The 21,303-nt window shown below is 36.2% G+C and overlaps 2 gene segments (V, D, J or C); both read left to right on the top strand.

Annotated features, from left to right (window-relative positions):
* Positions 1–14,042: 14,042 nt before the first annotated feature.
* On the top strand, positions 14,043–14,665 carry LOC127950638 (T cell receptor alpha variable 38-1-like). The segment is given in 2 exon segments: positions 14,043–14,201; positions 14,313–14,665. Coding segments are annotated over 2 exon segments (393 nt in total).
* Positions 14,666–16,058: 1,393 nt separating this feature from the next.
* Positions 16,059–21,303, top strand: part of LOC127950637 (T cell receptor alpha variable 38-1-like) — a 58,083-nt gene continuing 52,838 nt past the window's right edge. Inside the window, 1 exon segment of the V gene segment in view lies at positions 16,059–16,368. Within this exon segment, the coding sequence occupies positions 16,329–16,368 (40 nt within the window).

Genomic DNA, 21,303 nt, shown 5'->3' with positions numbered 1-21,303 from the left:
TCACAGTCGAAACCACAACTGAATCAAATGTATTTTGTTGCTCTTTTGAGCACTATCTTGATACCATTATCTATAGCTGCATCCAGATCCTCTCTGGAGATGGTGGGATCTTAGACTTTTTTCTTTATTGGTGATTGTTTAGTCTCTCTTTTCTGAATTTGCTTGACTGCTGGCATACTCATAGTTCGCTAGGTAAAGAGTGGATAAACATTTACTGACAGGATATATACAGTTACTGACAAAATGAGCAGAGCGAAGGACTATGTATGCATTGCTTCCGATGGGTCACGTGATCTCCAAATGGTTGCATATTTTAAAATAAAAATAGTATTTGCAGCTCAGTTTGATTTCTTCATAAAAAATCGTATTCTTGTTCTTTTATTTTTTTTTCTTCTTTAAATTAATAATTTTTTTAAAGAATTTTTTCTTATAAATCCATTTAAATTTAGTTTCTTTAAATAAATACCATTACCATAGTGGTCTGGTCTTTATATTTTCCTCAAAAAAAAAAATTGGTCCCCCAATGTTCTAGACACGATTACAGCCTTGTTTGGTATAAATTAAAAAGGTAGTTGAAAAGAAACAATGATTTTTTTTTTACTATTCAAAAAGAAAAAAAATTTGCTGTGAAAGTGCATGCTTTTATAGGGCTGCTCATGAAAACTATTTCAGTGTACATATAATATAGTTCATATAGCAGTATCTATAGTATAAAAAAATGCCCGCCCAGGATATCTGCCAGCCCACCCTTCAATAACCACCAAGAACCAGAACTGGTTAGATAGTTTTTTTTATATATATATAAGTTCCCCACACTTAACCTATCACCTCATAACTTTACTTTTCAACCAGACAGTCACTTCCTGTCTACATTAGTGGTTTATAAACAGAGTTAGCAACAGCTTTCCAGCTTCACTTCCTGTCATGTCTGATCTGTCCTATAATAATAGCAAAATTAAATATTGACTGTTTACTTTTTGTCCTCTTTTTAGAGCTGCATTACAGCTAAATTGAATTTTGTTTTTATTATTGACATACTATTTGTTACCCTGGACCCCAAAACAATTTTTGAGAAAAAGCTTCCCATTGATGTATGGTTTGATAGGATAGGATAATATTTGGCTGAGATACAATTATTAGAAAATCTGGAATCTGAGGGTACCAAACAATCTAAATACTGAGAAAATCACCTTTTAATATGTCCAAATGAAATTCTTACTGATGCATATTAATAATCACGAATTAAGTTTTTATATATTTACGGTAGGAAATTTACTAAATATCTTCATGGAACATGATACCTACTTAATATCTAAATGATTTTGGCATAAAAGAAAAATCGATCATTTTGACCCGTTTTTTTTTTTTTGGCTATTGCTAAAAATATACCCCAGCGACTTGAGACTGGTTTTGTGGTCCAGGGTCACATTACTGTTTAACACTGTAATGCTGCTTAGACACAATTTTATTGTATAAAGCAATATATACTTAAAGGTGACTTGACTTATTCTCTATATACAGACAGAAATGTTGCAAGCTGAAAGAGAACATAGATTAGTGACTGAACAGCACAAAAGTGAAAGTCTGAGTGTTAAACAAATCACATGATGGACTGTACTGTAGACTATAAAAATACTTTGTAATATGTTTACTCATATCTCAATAAATCTCAATAATCATGTTAATACTAATATTTCCTTCAGTGTCAGAGTCTGTGCTCACAGTTGCTGCTGAAAACAGAAAATATCTTTATAGGTAGAACTGTATTACCTATCTGGTATAAAACCTGTGTCAAATGTCTATACAGATAATTCCTCGTAAACTTGTGTATATCTGATTAGCGAGTTTTACAAGTGACTGTGAGTTGAACGAAAGCCTTCTGATCTCCTACAGAGCAGCAGTGGCTGAACACTCACACCAGTCATTCGAGATTTATCAGGAACTGCACCCATCCCGATTGAAATATTCTTCCAGTCTCCACAGCACACCAATAAGCTGCAGTGTCTTTATACTGCAAGTTTTCCATAGTCACAATAAAGAAACTCTGAATATGGATGATCAATTATTGACACTTTTCTTTTGGTTTCAGCATACACCAGAATAGGGTGAGAATAGTAAACCTGTTTCTCATCAAAGCATCAGTATTTCTTAGCAGCGTACTGTATTTCCTGTCATAATAACATTTAATAATGAGTGATCCTCCCTCCAGTCTGAACTGTAAACACTATGCTTGCTGATCCAGTTCACCACTCAGAGCCTGGATGAAGAGTATAGAATAGCGATCCTTTGTTTTATTTTTTGGCAAAGCTGATCCTTTGTGTAAGAATTGTGATAATGTTTCTTCTCTGCAAATCTCTGTGCTGTTCTGGTTTGTCAAATTCCTTTTGTCTTTCATAAATACATACAAAATACAAATACATCTCTTCATACTATACAGGGGCAAAGGGTGCAAATGCAGTCTGCACAAACCGGTATCTCTTATGACAAAGTTTAGATTACATGCACACAGAGCTGTGGAGTGAAGCACGGAAACTCACACCACCACAGAGCTAACCTGATAAAACTGATTATTTTTTTTATTATTATTTTTTTTACATTTTTAAAGTAGAAAAATGGCTATTTTATCATAACAGTCTGATAAATTACAGTAAAATTTGAAGTGTCAGCTTTGTGAACATACAGTATGTTGATTATGTATCTATTCAGAAAGAATCATGAGCAGAAACCTTTTTATTTTGGGTATGTCATTTCTGTTTCCATGCCAAACATGGGGGGTGACTGGTAAGGGGTTAAGTAGCCTTTTCTGAGTGAGAATTGTTTCCAAGCTTTTTTCACGTAAATCCTACTCCTTCAGTAATCTTAAATAAGGATGGAAAATAAAATGAGGTTTATTTATTCTGTAAACATACAGTTGTGACATTAGGTCAAGTGACTGGATCTGCTGTCAAATTCATTTGAATGTGGCTCAGAGAGGAGGGACTCAGTGTTCATATGATCTTGTAATAGTACTTTTTTTGGTTAAAACTTTTTCAGCTGCTGTAACCAAACAAAACTGCATCGGGAAGGAATGATTATCTCCACTGGTACCGTCAATACGGAAGATCAAAACCTGCATTCATGATTCGCTCAGCAGTCTGGACTACCCTCTGTAGTCTTCTGAGGTCAGATTTAGAAGCTGAGCTGAACCAGACAGTTACTGAAGTGCAGAGGATGGATTGGATGATGGTGGAGTAGAACTGTTTCAGCAGCTCAAGATTTGAATTATACCTCCCAAATATTCATGCAAAGAAATAAGGCGTAACTTTTATTCTCGCTGTTGTTGCCGCTGCTATGTTGTGGAGAAGCTGTGTTTCTTTGTAAAAGCCAAAGATTTGGCCTTCCAAAAGAGGACACAACTAGAAATCAATGGTTAAGTTGTATTTACAACACTGGTCCAGAACAGTTCAACCCAAATATTCAGATGTCCGCAGCGCATTTTATGGCAATTCCAAACTTTCCAAGGAAAGTCTGACGCTTCTGACTCACAGCCTGTTAGTGCTTTTTCATATGTAAAGGATTTGCTACTGATAATTCAAACATGAGTTTTGAGCAGTGTAGAGTATAGAGCTTGTTGTTTGTCTTTCTCCGATCACAAATGCAGACATGATTTTATGTTTATGCAGCCTGATATGCAACAAAACGTGTAAAAATACAGTATAAGTCATTATAATCAGTAATTATGTTGTCACTGGATGCAACAAATTCCTTGTTTGTAATGGCTTTTATTGGTTTTGTCTTAACACAATGGGACACACAGTATCACAGTATTATAAGGGGCGTAACATCTCGTCATTCAGCCAATCACAACGCACTGGCCAATCAGTATACATCTCACTCCACAGAATGTTGAGCTTTGCGAAGAACAATGCGTTTTAGAAAGGCAGGGCACAGAGGAGAAATGATAATGTACAGTGTACATGTAATGTGGAAAATAATGTTTTTCTTCTTCTGGAGATACAGATAATCTCCACTTGTCCCATCAGTATGAAAGATGAACCTGAATTTCTGGTATGTCCTTGTCCTCCTGTATTCCAAAGGAGGCTGAGGTGTCTGATGTATATCCAAGATTCTCTGTTGAAGTTGTATAAGGGAGAAAAACCATATTGATCTGAAGAACTCATCTGCTGCAGTATCAGACTTTGCTCTATAACACAGTGACAGGAAACACATCAGATCTCTACAGAAACCTGTTACATTAAGAGACAAGATAGAAACACAGAGCTAGAGATTAAGACAGACAGAAAGAAGCTATAAGTGATTTCCATGTTCATGAGAAACGAGTGGAAACTACAGTGAAAAATGCAAGAACATCAAGAATTTAAGCCATGCCTTTATAAAGCAGGAAGTTCCTGTGCGTGTTTCTGACAGATCTGCAGTGACTTACAGCTCAGAGCACTGAGAGACTCAACAGAGAACTGAACTGATCTGACTGAACATGGACAGATGCTTTATACTGATACTCATTGTGGGAACAGGTATATATACTGAGTAACTGATGAATATGAACTTTTTTATAACATAAAACCCCAAATGCTAAATTATTTAGTTGAATGATTGTTTATTTTTCCACATAAATAAAGGAAATTGTATTTGAAAAAATATTTATTTTTTATTTTTTTATTATGTTTATTATTATTTTGGTTCTATGTGCTTATTGTTCACAGGATTGGTGGCTGGAGACAACATTGATCCAGATAAAGGGACAGAAAAAAATTGTAAAGAAACAGAACCTGTCAAGCTGAGCTGCTCATATAGTACAAGTAGTCAATATGTTCGGCTTTACTGGTACAGACAGTATCCCAACAGAGAACCAATATTCTTATTATACAAAAATGCTCGGTCAGCGAGTGGTGAACGCACATCTGATCAGCGGTTTCAATCGACTACATCAAGCACATCCACTGAACTCACTATTAACAGTGTAACTCTGTCAGATTCAGCTCTCTATTACTGTGCTCTTAGAGTTGGAGCCCAGTGATACAAAACATGAGACATGTCGTACAAAAACATAAAGCTCTTTTTACTTTGAACCAGTCTAGTGAAAACCACAATCAAAACCACAATCTATATAGCCTCAAATAACAAAATATGTGGTCACACCTGTGTTAGACAGAATAAGATATTTGTTGCAAGGCATAAAATGTAAATTAGAAACTTAATAAAAGTAGCATTAACATGTCCAGATGTCATGTTCCACATGTAAACCACTTTTATATGGTCATGTAATCTCAGAATTACTTTTTTGGGGGGGTTGGGTTGTTGGTTTTGGTGTATGGGTTTGTTGCACCTCTGCTAAATATCAAAATTTTTTAATGTTTGAGCATTACAGCCAAACTAATTTGCCCATTATAAAGACAAAGCCTTTCAAGTTAAGAAAATATAAAAAAGATTGGCAGATAACTAGGCCAAAGTGGGCGAATATAAAAATCTTTGTCAATTGAAAAATCACTTGTCAGAACAGCACATGAATGAAATGTTTAACCGTAAGGCTTTAAAGAAGATGCAAAAAATATACTTGATTGTTAATAAGTGCAGTGTCCTGTGAGAGAGTAACTCTACCACTGAGTTAACACTGATGCTAACAGATGTTGCGTTGGATAGTAGGCTAGATTGATTCCGCACTGCTAGATCTAGGCAGCAGCTAATATAATGTGAGCACGATACAACGATATTTCTTCAAAAGCAGATCATGGAGACATTTTTATCATTCACGACCAAAAATCTTCATATTGCACATCCCCACCCTCGGCAGAAATCACGGGCCGGGGCTAACCGGACCACAAGAGCACTTTGGTGAAACAGTTATGCACTTTAGTGAAACAGCCATCAAGTCTTAGACAGTGTTCTAGGTTATTACATGCAGAGTTTTTAGGTCCTATAATTAACACCTCTGTTTTTTCAGAATTTATCAATAAGAAATTACTTGTCATCCAGTTTTTTTTTTTATATCGACTATGCATTCCATTAGTTTTTCAAATTGGTGTGTTTCACCGTGCCGCGAAGAAATATAAAGCTGAGTATCATCAGCTTAACAGTGAAAGCTAACATCATGTTTCCTGATGATATCTCCCAAGGGTAACATGTAAAGCATGAAGAGTAGCTGCCCAAGTACTGAGCCTTGAGGTATTCCATACTGCACTTGTGATCGATATGATACCTCTTCATTCACTGCTACGAATTGATGGCCATCATATAAGTACGATTTAATTCATGCTAATGCACTTCCATTAATGCCAACAAAGTGTTCTAGCCTATGCAAAAGAATGTTGTGGTCAATAGTGTCGAACGCAGCACTAAGATCCAATAACACTAATAGAGAGATAGAACCACAATCACATGATAAGAGCAGATCATTTGTAACTCTAAGGAGAGCAGTCTCAGTACTATGATACAGTCTTAATCTTGACTGGAAATCCTCACAGATACCATTTTTCCCTAAGAAGGAATATTGTGAGGATACCAACTTTTTCCTAGTATCTTGGACAGAAAAGGGAAATTCGAGATTGATCTATAATTAACTAGTTCTTTGGGGTCAAGTTGTGTTTTTTTGATGAGAGGCTTAATAACAGCCAGTTTGAAGGTTTTTGGGACATATCCTAATGACAATGAGGAATTAGTAATAGTCAGAAGAAGATCAATGACTTCTGGGAGCACCTCTTTTAGGAGCTCAGATGTAATAGGGTCTAACATAAATGTAGTTGGTTTAGATGATTTAACAAGTTAATCAAATTCTTCCTCTCCTATAGTAGAGAATGAATGGAACTGTTCCTCAGGGGATCTATAGTGCACTTTCAGATGTGATACTTTATCTGATGGCTGAATGGTTACAATTTTATCTCTAATAGTATCGATTTTATAAGTAACGTAGTTCATAAAGTCATTACTGCTGTGATGTTGGGAAATGTCAACACTTATTGGTGCTTTATTTTTCGTTAATTTAGCCACTGTATTGAATAAATACCTGGGGCTATGTTTGTTTTCTTCTAAAAGAGAAGAAAAGCAATCAGACATAGCAGTTTTTAATGCTTTTCTGTAGGATAGGTTACTTTTCCCGCCAAGCAATACAAAATACCTCTAGTCTTGTTTTCCTCCAGCTGCACTCCATTTTCCGGGCTGCTCTCTTTAGGGTGCGAGTGTGCTCATTATACCATGGTGTCAGACTGTTTTCCTTAACCTTCCTTAAGCGTAAAGGAGCAAAAGAGAGAGTCCATAATTTCTGTTACATCATCAAGTTGTTCTGAGTTTGTGGATATGCTTAGGAATTCGGATACATCAGGAAGATTACGAAGCAGTCTTTTGCAGTAGAAGTGATGGTTCTACCATACTTGTAACAAGAAGTATAATTTTCAATTTTGGCTATATGAAGTCTGCACAAAACTAAATGATCTGAGATATCATCACTTGGCTGCATAATTTCATCACTATCAACATCAATTCCATGTGACAGTATTAAATCTAGAGTATGATTTCGACAATGAGTAGGTCCTGAGTGTTGTATAACCCCAACAGAGTTCAGAATATCTATAAATGCTGACCCCAATGCATCTTTTTCATTATCAACATGGATATTAAAATCACCAACTATTAAAACTTTATCTGCAGCCAGCACTAACTCAGCAAAATGTAAAATCAGCAATCTCTTTAATAAAGTCTGTATGGTGCCCTGGTGGCCTGTATACAGTAGCCAGAACAAACATCATAGAGGATTTATCATTAACATTTGTTTCTCTGGATAATGTTATATGAAGCACCATTACTTCAAATGAGTTATACTTGAAGCCTGCCCTCTGAGAAATCATGAAAACAGAATAAATTGTTTATAGCACCTGACATTGTTATAAATTGAAGCAACACCTCCAACTTTGACTTTTGGACGCGGCTCATGTTTCTAACAGTAATCTTGGGGGTGGACTCATTTAAAATAATGTAATCATCAGGTTTTAGCCAGGTTTCTGTCAAACAGAGCACATCTAGATTATGATCAGTGATCATATTATGTACAAAAAGTGCTTTCGGAGAAAGGGATCTGATATTTAATAAGCCAAGCTTTATCATTTGTTTATCCGTATTGCATGTTTTTTATTTGTTGAACTTCAATTAAATTGTTACTCTTAAATTGGTTTGGATGTCTCTATAGTGTGATATCTAGGTGAAAGTGTCTCTATGTGCTAGCAGACGGTCGGTTTAGCCGGTCTGTCTGCTTCCTGACCTGGGCCCCAGTTAGTCAAGTATAAACTCTAAGACTATGTGCCATATTTCTAGAGAGAAGAGCGGAGCCACCCCAGGAGGGATGAAGACCATCTCTTTTAAACAGGTCAGGTCTGCCCCAAATGCTTGTCCAATTGTCTATGAAACCGATGTTATACTGAAGGCACCACTTAGACATCCAGCCATTGATTGATGACAATCTGCTATGTATCTCATCACCACGGTAAGCAGGGAGGGGACCAGAGCATATTAAAGTGTCCGACATCGTGCTTGCAAGTTCACCCACCTTTTTAATGTTATTTTTAGTGATCTCCAGCTGGCGAAGTCGAACATCATTAGCACTGCCATGAATAACAATCTTACTGTATTTATGTTTAGCATTAGGCAGCACTTTTAAATTTGCCAAGATGTCAGGTGCTCTGGCTCCCCACATAGCAAATGGACTTGGCCAACATGTAGCCTCAAGGTGGCACTGCTGGCCTCCTGTCCGTAATGGCATGTACCCTTTCAGCCAGAGCTGGGCCATGTATGGCAATGACGGCATGGCGGGGATCCGGCAAACAACATGAGGGCCGATTGTTGATGGGAGGAGTGTGTCCCAGATCATTCCAGTGATATGTGGCCCAAATCAGGCCAAGATCTGGCAGCATATTATGTGACGCATGATAAACAAGATAAATACAATATTACATGATAATGGTTAAATGATCACATACATTTTAATGAAGTGTAGAATTGTTAAAATGTAGTCTTTGTAGTCAAGTCAAAACAGAATGAAACATATCATTTAAAAATTAAGCAAATCAGTCAAGTGCATTAAACTGCACCTTGACGGAGTGGATCGGGATAGTATTTTCAGCGTTTAACAAATTAAATTATGCCCTTTTCCTCGCCCTACTATTATATTCTGCCCGAGTGGACTGCAACTGCAATGCATCGTCATTTGGACTACTGTGGTACTGCTCCTTGTCACATCTGTAATAAATTATTATGATTAAGTTGCATGTGTTTATCTTTGTTAGATTTCTCTTATGGACTGTATACTTTATACACTCACTCTTTATTCGTTGATTTGTTCTTTATAAAAATAAATAGAAAAACCAATGCAATACGTTTTTTTAAAAAAATGATGTGTGGGTTTTAAGCCTGATTTTCTATTCAGTTTAATGTACTTTATTGGCATAGTTTGTGCCTACATTAAAGCATGTCAGAAAATGAATAATTGCGATCATAGTAATATACAAGGTAATAATATGAAATATTAAAATTCCCAGACAGCAATATAGTGTTGGCCCAGATCCGGATCTGGGCCGACACTGATTGATGTCTGGGTTGGGTCTGGGTTATATAAGGCTCAGGTGTGGCTCAGATTATGGGATTCTGGTTTACTTAAGTCTGAGAATTGGCACCAATAATAAAAACCTGTTTTGGCCCAGATCAGGGCCAGCTAATGCTGATTAACTGGCTGAGATTCTGGCCAGTTTTGGCCCATGTGTGGCCTGAGTCTTTAATCCAGTTCTGGGCCACTTCCGGGCCGTCATTCTCTGCGGTACTTGGGCCGAAGGAAAAGTCATTGTGTGGCCCGGATCTGGGCCAGAAGAAATTTGCTATGAGGGTCCCGGTAAACATTTGACTATGGTGGCTGGTGTCTCTCTGGAGCACTTCCATCAGGTTTCTCAGTGGGTGCATCACTGAGTGGGGATAACCTGTTTAATGTTTTGATCGGAACAGAAGAGCAGTGTTTTGACCCGTGACTATGCCGATTCACTGTCAACCAGTTGCCCTGCTGCAGGGGCTCTGTTGCCGGAACCGAACAATGTACAAGAAACCCTGAGCTAGACGCATCCAAACCCGTATCTAGAGCCCTCACATTCTTACTGTCCTCAATTAAAGTTTGAATGTATGTCTCTAATTCTGAAATCTTCTCTGTCAGCCTAACTATTTCCCTGCATTTATCACATGTGAATCCCTCATCAGCGCCAGAGATAGATAAACTGTACATGTGGCAAGAGGTGCAAATAACAATAGCAGAAGAAGCCACTACTCACCGTGTTTGATGAAATATTCTTACCACAGTTGTTTGATGAACTTCTGAAAAACTGTAGAGAGAGAGAGTAGCGAGAGAGAGGAAAGGAGAAAAGAAAACAGTGATAGGTACGAATGAAGACGCTAATGACAAGTTAACAAGTGCTAATGCGATGCATGTGCACTGAACTCACGGATTTAAAATAAAAGTGAATGATCAAATTAATCAGATTAGATTGATCGATAATATCAGAAATATGGTGGGAATTAAGTTATATTTTATCACTTTAAACAACAGAGAGTGATAGTAAGATAAAGATTCTAGATAATGATAATGCAAACTGAAAACAGCATTATAAAATTGTTAATTCCAGTAGATTCATACAAAAGGAAAATAAGGCTTACGTTTCAATCACAATACGCCACAATGCGGCAGTGTTCTCAAACTTTCTTCAGGAACTGGTTTCTTTAACTTTCAAGCTTCTCCTCAGAGTCCAATACTATTGTGAAAGGAAACCTATTTTGACTTAATTGTTTGAAACAGATCATGAGGTGGTCCAGGAATATATTTCTATTTGCTCTATTCATTCTTGGTATGTATTTCTACACATTTTAAGCAGTTAGATAACTCATTTGTATTGACTGTTTGTGGATATGGATTTTATGATACGCACCATAATCATTACTACATCCGATAGTCTTAAATCCTTACAGAGTGCAGATCAGAAGACAAAGTTGATCAGACAGAGAAATAAGTGACTGCAGTTGAAGGAAAATCAGTGACATTAAATTGTACATATACAACAACCTCAACTCAACCATACCTCTTCTAGTACATCCAAAGAGCAAATGACATTCCTATGCATACTGATGAGAGACAAATAGGTTGGAGCAGATAATGACGCTCAGCTTCAGGAGAGATTTCACTCTAAACTATCATCAGATTCAGTTCCACTTACAATCCAGGATGTGCGTGTGTCTGACTCTGCTGTGTACTGCTGTGCTCTGAGGCTCAGAATGAAAAAACTCAGGTCAAACCACATATACAAATACAGAGACATAAACATGTATGTGACTGTTTCTTTAAGATAAACATATTTATAGTTTAAAAACTGTGTTAAAATCAAAATGAATCTAGCAGTCAATCATGAACTAATATTGATCATGCAATCATTATTATATTGATTGCATGAGTTAATGTAACTTGATGATTTCAGTATAATTTTGTAATAGTGTTTTTTTTTTTTTTTTTTTTTTTAAGGCCATGTTTGTAGATGAACTGTCTTCCAACATAAACAAAAGGATAACATAACATAACATTGAAAACGTGACTGCAATGGAAGAAATAGAAAAAAATGCAGGAACATATTACAATAATCATATTCTCACAAGGTCATAATCCTAAAAAAGGATGATATTTGGTTAACTAATTAAAATCTAATTTGGTTAATTTATTTATTTACTGGTAACCACTTTTAACGGAGCTTCAGATTATCTCCACTGGTACCGTCAGTACGGAAGATCAAAACCTGAATTTATTGTACTCATCTACAGCAAAGCAAATGATGTTCAGTGGTCTGATGTAGATCCGAGGTTCTCTGTTAACATTCCAAAAAGCGAACGTGTGGATCTGGAGATCTCCTCTGCTGCTGTATCAGACTCTGCTCTGTACTACTGTGCTCTGAAGCCCACAGTGACAGGAAACACATCAGCTCTCTACAAAAACCTGTTACAATAAGAAACAAAAGAGAGGAACACAAAGATAGTGAAAGATAGCCAATATGCAAATGTAATTAATCTAATGCATAAACAATCAAAACATAAAACAAAAATGTGAATGTAATTTTTTTGGGCCGCATAAAAGATGAATTACATCAAGTCCCTATAGAGCCATTATCACTCACTTTAGAATATCCTGTCATTCAGATTTTTTTATTTTAATTGCAAGAAGTAGTACTTGCAGTGAACCAGAAGAGGGCAGTAGTTGTTGAATTTTACATTTGATAATATGGTAGCTTACATTATGTTACATCACATTATAATAGTCATTATTATATTTATTTTGTGATTTAATGAAATGATTTCAATATAATTTAGTTATTTTTTTTCTTTATTCAAGGCTGTGTGAAGTAGAATCGTCTTTCCAGGGGTGGTGGGTCAAGTTGTTCAGCAGTAATTTTTTTTCAGTCCAGAAAAATCACCAGCTCAGTCATAGACCATATTATTACAGGTGCATCTCAAAAATATTTAATATCATAGAAAAGATATTATATTTTACATTCACTGCGCACAAATGATTTTTTTGTTTTGTTTTAATTCTGATGGTTACAACTTAAAGCTTAGGAAAAAACATAAAATGCAATATTAAATTTTTTATGAGTTTGATTAGTTTGATTAATTTTGAGTATAAATACTGAGTACCTCTTAAGCTAGTTTAGTACATGCAACCACAATTATGAGAAAGACTACTGACTTTACAGTTGTCCAGAAGAAAATAATCAACACCCTCCACAAGGAGAGTAAGCCACAAAAGGTCATTGCTAAAAGGTCTGGCTGTTCTCAGAGTGCTGTATTAAAATATATTCACAGAAAGTTGACTGGAAGGAAAACGTGTGGTAAGAAAAAGGGGCACAAGCAACAGGGATGACCACAGCCTTGGGACGATTGTCTGAAAAAGCCCATTCAAGACCTTGAGAGCTTCACAAGGAGTGGACTGAAGTCAGAGTCATCAGAAGAGGCACAGAATCCATATCAAGTCCAAAGTCAATGTATCCATCTACCAGGAGATTTTGGAGCACTTTATGCTTCCATCTGCTGACAAGCTTTATGGAGATGCTGATTTCATTTTGCAGCAGGACTTGTTTGCTGACCATGATATTACTGTGCTTGATTGGCCAGCCAACTCGCCTGAACTGAACCTCTCAAAGAATCTATGGGGTATTGTGAAGAGAAAGATAAGTAATATCTGACAAACAATGCAGGGGAGCTGAAGGCCGCTATCAAAGAAACCTCAAATTCAATAACTCTGCCGCAGTGCCACAGGCTGATCGCCTCCATGCCAAACTGCATCGAAGTAGTAATTCATACAAAAGTATTGAGTGTATTATTAAACCAGCTTTGGAGATTTTTGTTTTTGTTTAGTTTTGTAAATCTTTATTTATTTATTTTTTATTGATCTTTGAGAAAATATTCTGATTGTCTGAGGTAATGATTTTAAAATTTTCCTAAGCTGTAAGTCATACCCATCAGAATTAATAAAAAAAATAAAAAAAACTCTTAAAATATTTATCTTCTGGGTCTTCTCCTCCGGGTCACAATAGACCGGGAAGAGAAGACAATGCTGAATAAAGTCCTAATTTTTGTTATTTTTGGAACAAAATGAATTTTCGATGCTTCAACAACTCTGTTGTCACATGGACTACTTTGAAGATGTTTTTCTTACCTTTCTGGACATGGACAGTATACCCTTCACACAGCTTCAATGGAGGGACAGTAAGCTCTCGGACCAAATCTAAAATAACTTAAATTTTGTTCCAAAGATGAACGGAGGTCTTACAGGTTTGAATCGACGTGAGGGTTATTAATGACATCATTTTCATTTATGGGGGAACTAACCCTTTAAATATTTCTGAGCGAGAATTGTTTCCAAGCTTTTTACAAATAAATCCTACTCATTCAATGTTCTTAAATAAGGATGACAAATCAAATTTGGTTTATTTGTTCTGTAATCATACAGCTGTAACATTAGGTCATGTGACTGGATCTGATGTCAAGTTCATCATAATGTGGCTCAGAGAGGAGGGACTCAGTGTTCATATGATCTCGTATCTGACAGAGACTGCGGTTGAATTGATTCAGCTTGACTCTTCTCAGAGTGAACACATGTACAATGAATCTTCATTCAGCTATTCTGTTCTGTGCCTCAGCAGGTGTGTATTTATTTGGTTAATTATTATTATATATTTTTTTGTTGTTGTTAAAAATAAGTACTATTTAAAAAAAATCTCACAAAAATTACAAATGTGCCTCTTCTTTTTCAGCTGCTGTCTTTGGAAATGTCATTAAACCAAACAAAACAGATGTTTTTGCTGAGGAAGGTTCAAATGTTACATTATCCTGTGATTTCACTGCATCTGGAGGTTCAGATAATCTCCACTGGTACCGTCAGTATGGAAGATCAAAACCTGAATTTATAGTACTCACCTACAGCAAAGCAAAAGATGCTCGGCAGTCTGATGTAGATTCAAGATTCTCTGTTAATATTCCACAAAGTGAACGTGTGGATCTGAAGATCTCCTCTGCTGCTGTATCAGACTCTGCTCTGTACTACTGTGCTCTGGCGCCCACAGTGACAGGAAACACAAGAACACTGTACAAAAACCTGTTACAATGAGAGAAAAATGCAAACATGATCAAAACATGAAAATAAGATTCTAAAGTTAGTCAAAAGGCCAGGTTTTTTTTTTTTACAGTATAAAAATTGTGTGGCATTATGAAATGTGAATTACAGCAAATCCATATAATACTGTCCTCTAATAGACTGGTCACTTTAGAAAAATTCTACTGTGCAGAAAATAAAATACCTCATTTGCATGAAGGTGTATGAGATTTGCAGTTGCCATACTTACAGTGAACCAGAAGAGGGCAGTAGATATTGACTATTTAACTTGAGAATACAGCAGTATTTATATTTCTCCACAAGCTCCTCCTTGGATCGTCATTATAATACCAGATTCAAGACTCACTATTTCATTATATTTACAGATTTTTCTTCAACATAGACACAGTCATGCCACACAGGTTGATGAATATATTTCTCTTCACAATATTCATTCTTGGTATGAATTCTCATTTAATAAAGTTGTATATTCATGTAAGTTGATTATATGTTGTATTGCATTGTACATTAAATCTTCTTAAATCTTTACAGAGTGCAGATCAGAGGACACAGTTGATCAGCCAGACAAACATGTGACTGAAGCTGAAGGAAGATCAGTAACATTACAGTGTAAATATAAAACAGATTCAGCACAAGAAGATTTATTCTGGTACATCCAGAGAGCGAATGACTTTCCTAAATACATCCTGAGGAGAAGCAAATATGGAGGAGACAATGGCACTGAGTTCCAGGAGAGATTTCACTCTAAACATTCATCAGATTCAGTTCCGCTGACAATCAAGAATCTGCGTGTGTCTGACTCTGCTGTGTACTACTGTGCTCTGAAGCCCACAGTGAGAAAACTCAAGTCAAACCACATACAAAAACACATAGGCATAAACATGCACATGACTGTTTTTTTACAATACACATTTCTGAAATGTAAAGCTATAATAAAATCATAATAGTCAAATGAACTAATCATGAAATCAATATTATCCTTTTAAAATGTATTTATTATTTAAAATTTAACTATTATCCATTATAAAATTTATCCTCTGTAGGGTCACAGCAATGTAACATTACATTGATATTTATTATATTTAATTGCATAAATTCAACTTCATTTTAATTAAACGTGTTATTATTTTTTTATTTAAGGTCTGTGCATAATTGTCTTGCAAAGATGTGAACAACTGGATTATGATACATGATGTAAACAAGTATGTGTTTCATCTGATTTTGTTTTAAAGATTTACCAAATTAGAATTAGAATTTAACAATGATGGAGAGATAAATGTGTTTCACATGATGCTACACTGTTAGGAGATCAGGCCCAAAATGACATTGAAAATGTTTCTGAAATTTAAAACAGTAAACCACTTCCCTCATTACTGTCCAATATCATTTGAACTAAAACAGCTAAAACAGTCATCATTTTTTACAATAATTATAACAATAACTGTTTTCAATCATATTCCTAAATAAAGTTCACATATTAATAATACAGTTGTAACAATTGTTCAGGTGATTAGATCTTTCTTCTCTCCTGCACTTTTCAACTGAGTTATAAATAATATGAGGGAGGAGGGACTCAGTGTTCATATGATCTTGTGTCTGACAGAGACTGTGGATGAATCGATTCAGTCTGACTCTTCTCAGAGTGAACACTTGAACAATGGATCTTCATTCAGTTATTCTGCTCTGTGTCTCAGCTGGTATGTGTATTCATTTGCATGCATTTAATTATATTTCTTTATTGTTAACAAGTTTAATCAAACATTTATCTAAAAAGTAAAAAAAAAAAAAGTTTTTTTTTTCATGTTTAGCGATTGTCCTTGGAAATGTCATCAAACCAGATCAAACACATGTTGTTCATGAGGAGGATTCAAGCGTTACATTATCCTGCAGTTTTACTGCTTCCGGACGTACAGATTATCTCCACTGGTACCGTCAGTATGGAAGCTCAAAACCTGAATTTATTGTACTCACGTATGACACTGTAAAAGATGCTCGGCAGTCTGATCAAAAATATGCCATTACAAAAGAAGAAATACACGATGAAAACAAATTTAAAAGGCACTTCAAATATCGAAATCTGTGGCAATGCATTTAGAATCCATGATTAGTGAAAACAAATCTTTGAAAAACCTTAACAAAGAATGAAGCCTATTTGAATCGTGTTTTTCTTTTCGTGATGGCATATTTTTGAATGTTTCTGAAAATGTTACGTTCAGTTTTATAAAGTTACGTTCATTTTTATTGAACCAAATGTAATTCCATACACATGGAGTTACTGCTTTTTCAAATCCTATAAAGAGAAAACATCGTACTACAACATTAGCTTTTAACATTGTTATACATTTATATTGTGAAAATTATACTGAAAATTTAAACTTAATCATAAAAGAAATAAATGTAACTCTACAAAGAAAAATGACATATTATTCAGATTTTATTACATAATATTTCCATGCTTATAATAAAGGGAAAACATATGCATCAAATATTTTAAGAGACTATAGCCTTAAATTAATTAATTTAAATTATAAATACATTAAAATACTTTAATTAAAGGTATGTGCCATCATCACCACTGTAAAGATTTGTGCACAGAGAGGAAGCTAAACTGCATCAAAATTATTTAAACATCATGCTTCTTGTGCTTTTGAGGCAAAAGCTAGTGCAAATCTTTTTAAATATAACATACTCTTATTGTCTAATACAATAATATAGTTATCTACTTTGACTTTTGGACGCGGCTCATGTTTCTAACAGTAATCTTGGGGGTGGACTCATTTAAAATAATGTAATCATCAGGTTTTAGCCAGGTTTCTGTCAAACAGAGCACATCTAGATTATTATCAGTGATCATATTATTTACAAAAAGTGCTTTCGGAGAAAGGGATCTGATATTTAATAAGCCAAGCTTTATCATTTGTTTATCCGTATTGCATGTTTTTTATTTGTTGAACTTCAATTAAATTGTTACTCTTAAATTGGTTTGGATGTCTCTATAGTGTGATATCTAGGTGAAAGTGTCTCTATGTGCTAGCAGACGGTCGGTTTAGCCGGTCTGTCTGCTTCCTGACCTGGGCCCCAGTTACTCAAGTATAAACACTAAGACTATGTGCCATATTTCTAGAGAGAAGAGCGGAGCCACCCCAGGAGGGATGAAGACCATCTCTTTTAAACAGGTCAGGTCTGCCCCAAATGCTTGTCCAATTGTCTATGAAACCGATGTTATACTGAAGGCACCACTTAGACATCCAGCCATTGAGTGATGACAATCTGCTATGTATCTCATCACCACGGTAAGCAGGGAGGGGACCAGAGCATATTAAAGTGTCCGACATCGTGCTTGCAAGTTCACACACCTTTTTAATGTTATTTTTAGTGATCTCCAGCTGGCGAAGTCGAACATCATTAGCACTGCCATGAATAACAATCTTACTGTATTTATGTTTAGCATTAGGCAGCACTTTTAAATGTGCCAAGATGTCAGGTGCTCTGGCTCCCCACATAGCAAATGGACTTGGCCAACATGTAGCCTCAAGGTGGCACTGCTGGCCTCCTGTCCGCAATGGCATGTACCCTTTCAGCCAGAGCTGGGCCATGTATGGCAATGACGGCATGGCGGGGATCCAGCAAACAACATGAGGGCCGATTGTTGATGGGAGGAGTGTGTCCCAGATCAGTCCAGTGATATGTGGCCCAAATCAGGCTAAGATCTGGCAGCATATTATGTGACCCATGATAAACAAGATATATACAATATTACATGATAATGGTTAAATGATCACATACATTTTTATGAAGTGTAGAATTGTTAAAATGTAGTCTTTGTAGTCAAGTCAAAACAGAATGAAACATATCATTTAAAAATTAAACAAATCAGTAAAGTGCATTAAACTGCACCTTGACGGAGTGGATCGGGATAGTATTTTCAGCATTTAACAAATTAAATGATGCCCTTTTCCTCGCCCTACTATTATATTCTGCCCGAGTGGACTGCAACTGCAATGCATCGTCATTTGGACTACTGTGGTACTGCTCCTTGTCACATCTGTAATAAATTATTATGATTAGGTTACATGTGTTTATCTTAGTTAGATTTCTCTTATGGACTGTATACTTTATACACTCACTCTTTATTCGTTGATTTGTTCTTTATAAAAATAAATAGAAAAACCAATGCAATACGCCTGATTTTCTATTCAGTTTAATGTACTTTATTGGCATAGTTTGTGTCTACATTAAAGCATGTCAGAAAATGAATAATTGCGATCATAGTAATATACAAGGTAATAATATGAAATATTAAAATTCCCAGACAGCAATATAGTGTTGGCCCAGATCCGGCCCGCGTGAAATCCAATCGGGCCGGATCTGGGCCTACACTGATTGATGTCTGGGTTGGGTCTGGGCTATATAAGGCTCAGGTATGGCTCAGATTTGGGGATTCTGGTTTACTTAAGGCTAAGAATTGGCACCAATAATAAAAACCTGTTTTGGCCCAGATCAGGGCCAGCTAATGCTGATTAACTGGCTGAGATTCGGGCCAGTTTTGGCCCATGTGTGGCCTGAGTCTTTAATCCAGTTCTGGGCCACTTCCGGGCCATCATTCTCTGCGGTACTTGGGCCGAAGGAAAAGTCATTGTGTGGTCCGGATCTGGGCCAGAAGAAATTTGCTATGAGGGTCCTGGTAAACATTTGACTATGGTGGCTGGTGTCTCTCTGGAGCACTTCCATCAGGTTTCTCAGTGGGTGCATCACTGAGTGGGGAGAACCTGTTTAATGTTTTGATCGGAACAGAAGAGCAGTGTTTTGACCCGTGACTATGCCGCTTCACTGTCAACCAGTTGCCCTGCTGCGGGGGCTCTGTTGCCGGAACCGAACAATGTACAAGAAACCCTGAGCTAGACGCATCCAAACCCGTATCTAGAGCCCTCACATTCTTACTGTCCTCAATTAAAGTTTGAATGTATGTCTCTAATTCTGAAATCTTCTCTGTCAGCCTAACTATTTCCTTGCATTTATCACAAACTGTACATGTGGCAAGAGGTGCAAATAACAATAGCAGACGAAGCCACAACTCACCGTGTTTGATGAAATATTCTTACCACAGTTGTTTGATGAACTTCTGAAAAACTGGAGAGAGAGAGAGTAGCGAGAGAGAGGAAAGGAGAAAAGAAAACAGTGATAGGTACGAATGAAGACGCTAATGACAAGTTAACAAGTGCTAATGCGATGCATGTGCACTGAACTCACGGATTTAAAATAAAAGTGAATGATCAAATTAATCAGATTAGATTGATCGATAATATCAGAAATATGGTGGGAATTAAGTTATATTTTATCACTTTAAACAACAGAGAGTGATAGTAAGATAAAGATTCTAGATAATGATAATGCAAACTGAAAACAGCATTATAAAATTGTTAATTCCAGTAGATTCATACAAAAGGAAAATAAGGCTTACGTTTCAATCACAATACGCCACAAAGCGGCAGTGTTCTCAAACTTTCTTCAGGAACTGGTTTCTTTAACTTTCAAGCTTCTCCTCAGAGTCCAATACTATTGTGAAAGGAAACCTATTTTGACTTAATTGTTTGAAACAGATCATGAGGTGGTCCAGGAATATATTTCTATTTGCACTGTTCATTCTTGGTATGTATTTCTACACATTTTAAAGGGACACTAAGTAGGAATTACTCCCATCTAGTGGTGAAATTGTATTTTGCATTCAAACTAATTTTGCTCTCCAGCGCCTCGCGTTTTCAAATGGGCGTTGCATCTACGGTAGGCGATATGTACCAAAAAGCTTTGACAGGATGTCTTCTAATAGCACTTCGTCGAGTTTTCCTTCAGGTGAACAGGTGTGTTATTTCAAACAAACTGCAACATGACAACTAACAAACGAATGTTACAGTAGCCTATGAATTACTGACTGTGGAAAACATGAAATATTGTAATTAGTAGTTATGTCTAATTTATTCGTTATATTTTCTGAATTATATGCATTGTTAGATATAAAAAAAATATTATAATATAGACTGTAACACTGACTTAACTGTCGAGAAGAAAACTGGCCACTTCAGTGTCTCTTTTGAAATCTTTATCAAGCATTAGCTCTTTCCACCTAGAAAAAGCTTCCCCGACATTAACTCTTGTTTTCTGTAATCCACGGTCACGTTTCCTTTTACGTTCTATTTTTTACTGTTTTGGCGCCGATGTTTTCTTCTCCTGTGGCGCGGCATATGTATGGTCCATAATAAGAAGCAATCCAGACTTTTAAACTTGCCGGTGCAGTTTCAAGCGCCTCTCACTGCTCTGCACCTGCGTTTCTGGCTCTGACCGAAAACGCGCTGTGGAAACGCGTTGGCTTAGTACTTTTTGTCCCTCTCTGCTATTATAGTTTTGCAAGATGGCGGAACTACATGGAAGCCTCCGTCGACCTACCCGTCCCATGTATATAAAGATAATAAATTCTTCATTTACAAGGATTAGTTTAAACATTGGCATAGGTATTTGTACACCATTGAGGGCATATTTATGAATAAAAATATTGATTTTAGATAATAAAATACCTAAAAAGTTACTTATTGTCCCTTTAAGCAGTTAGATAACTCATTTGTATTGACTGTTTGTTG

The sequence above is a fragment of the Carassius gibelio genome, chromosome B2 (genome assembly GCF_023724105.1).
Source record: "Carassius gibelio isolate Cgi1373 ecotype wild population from Czech Republic chromosome B2, carGib1.2-hapl.c, whole genome shotgun sequence".
NCBI lineage: Eukaryota > Metazoa > Chordata > Actinopteri > Cypriniformes > Cyprinidae > Carassius > Carassius gibelio.
This window is presented reverse-complemented; position numbering and strand designations above follow the sequence as displayed.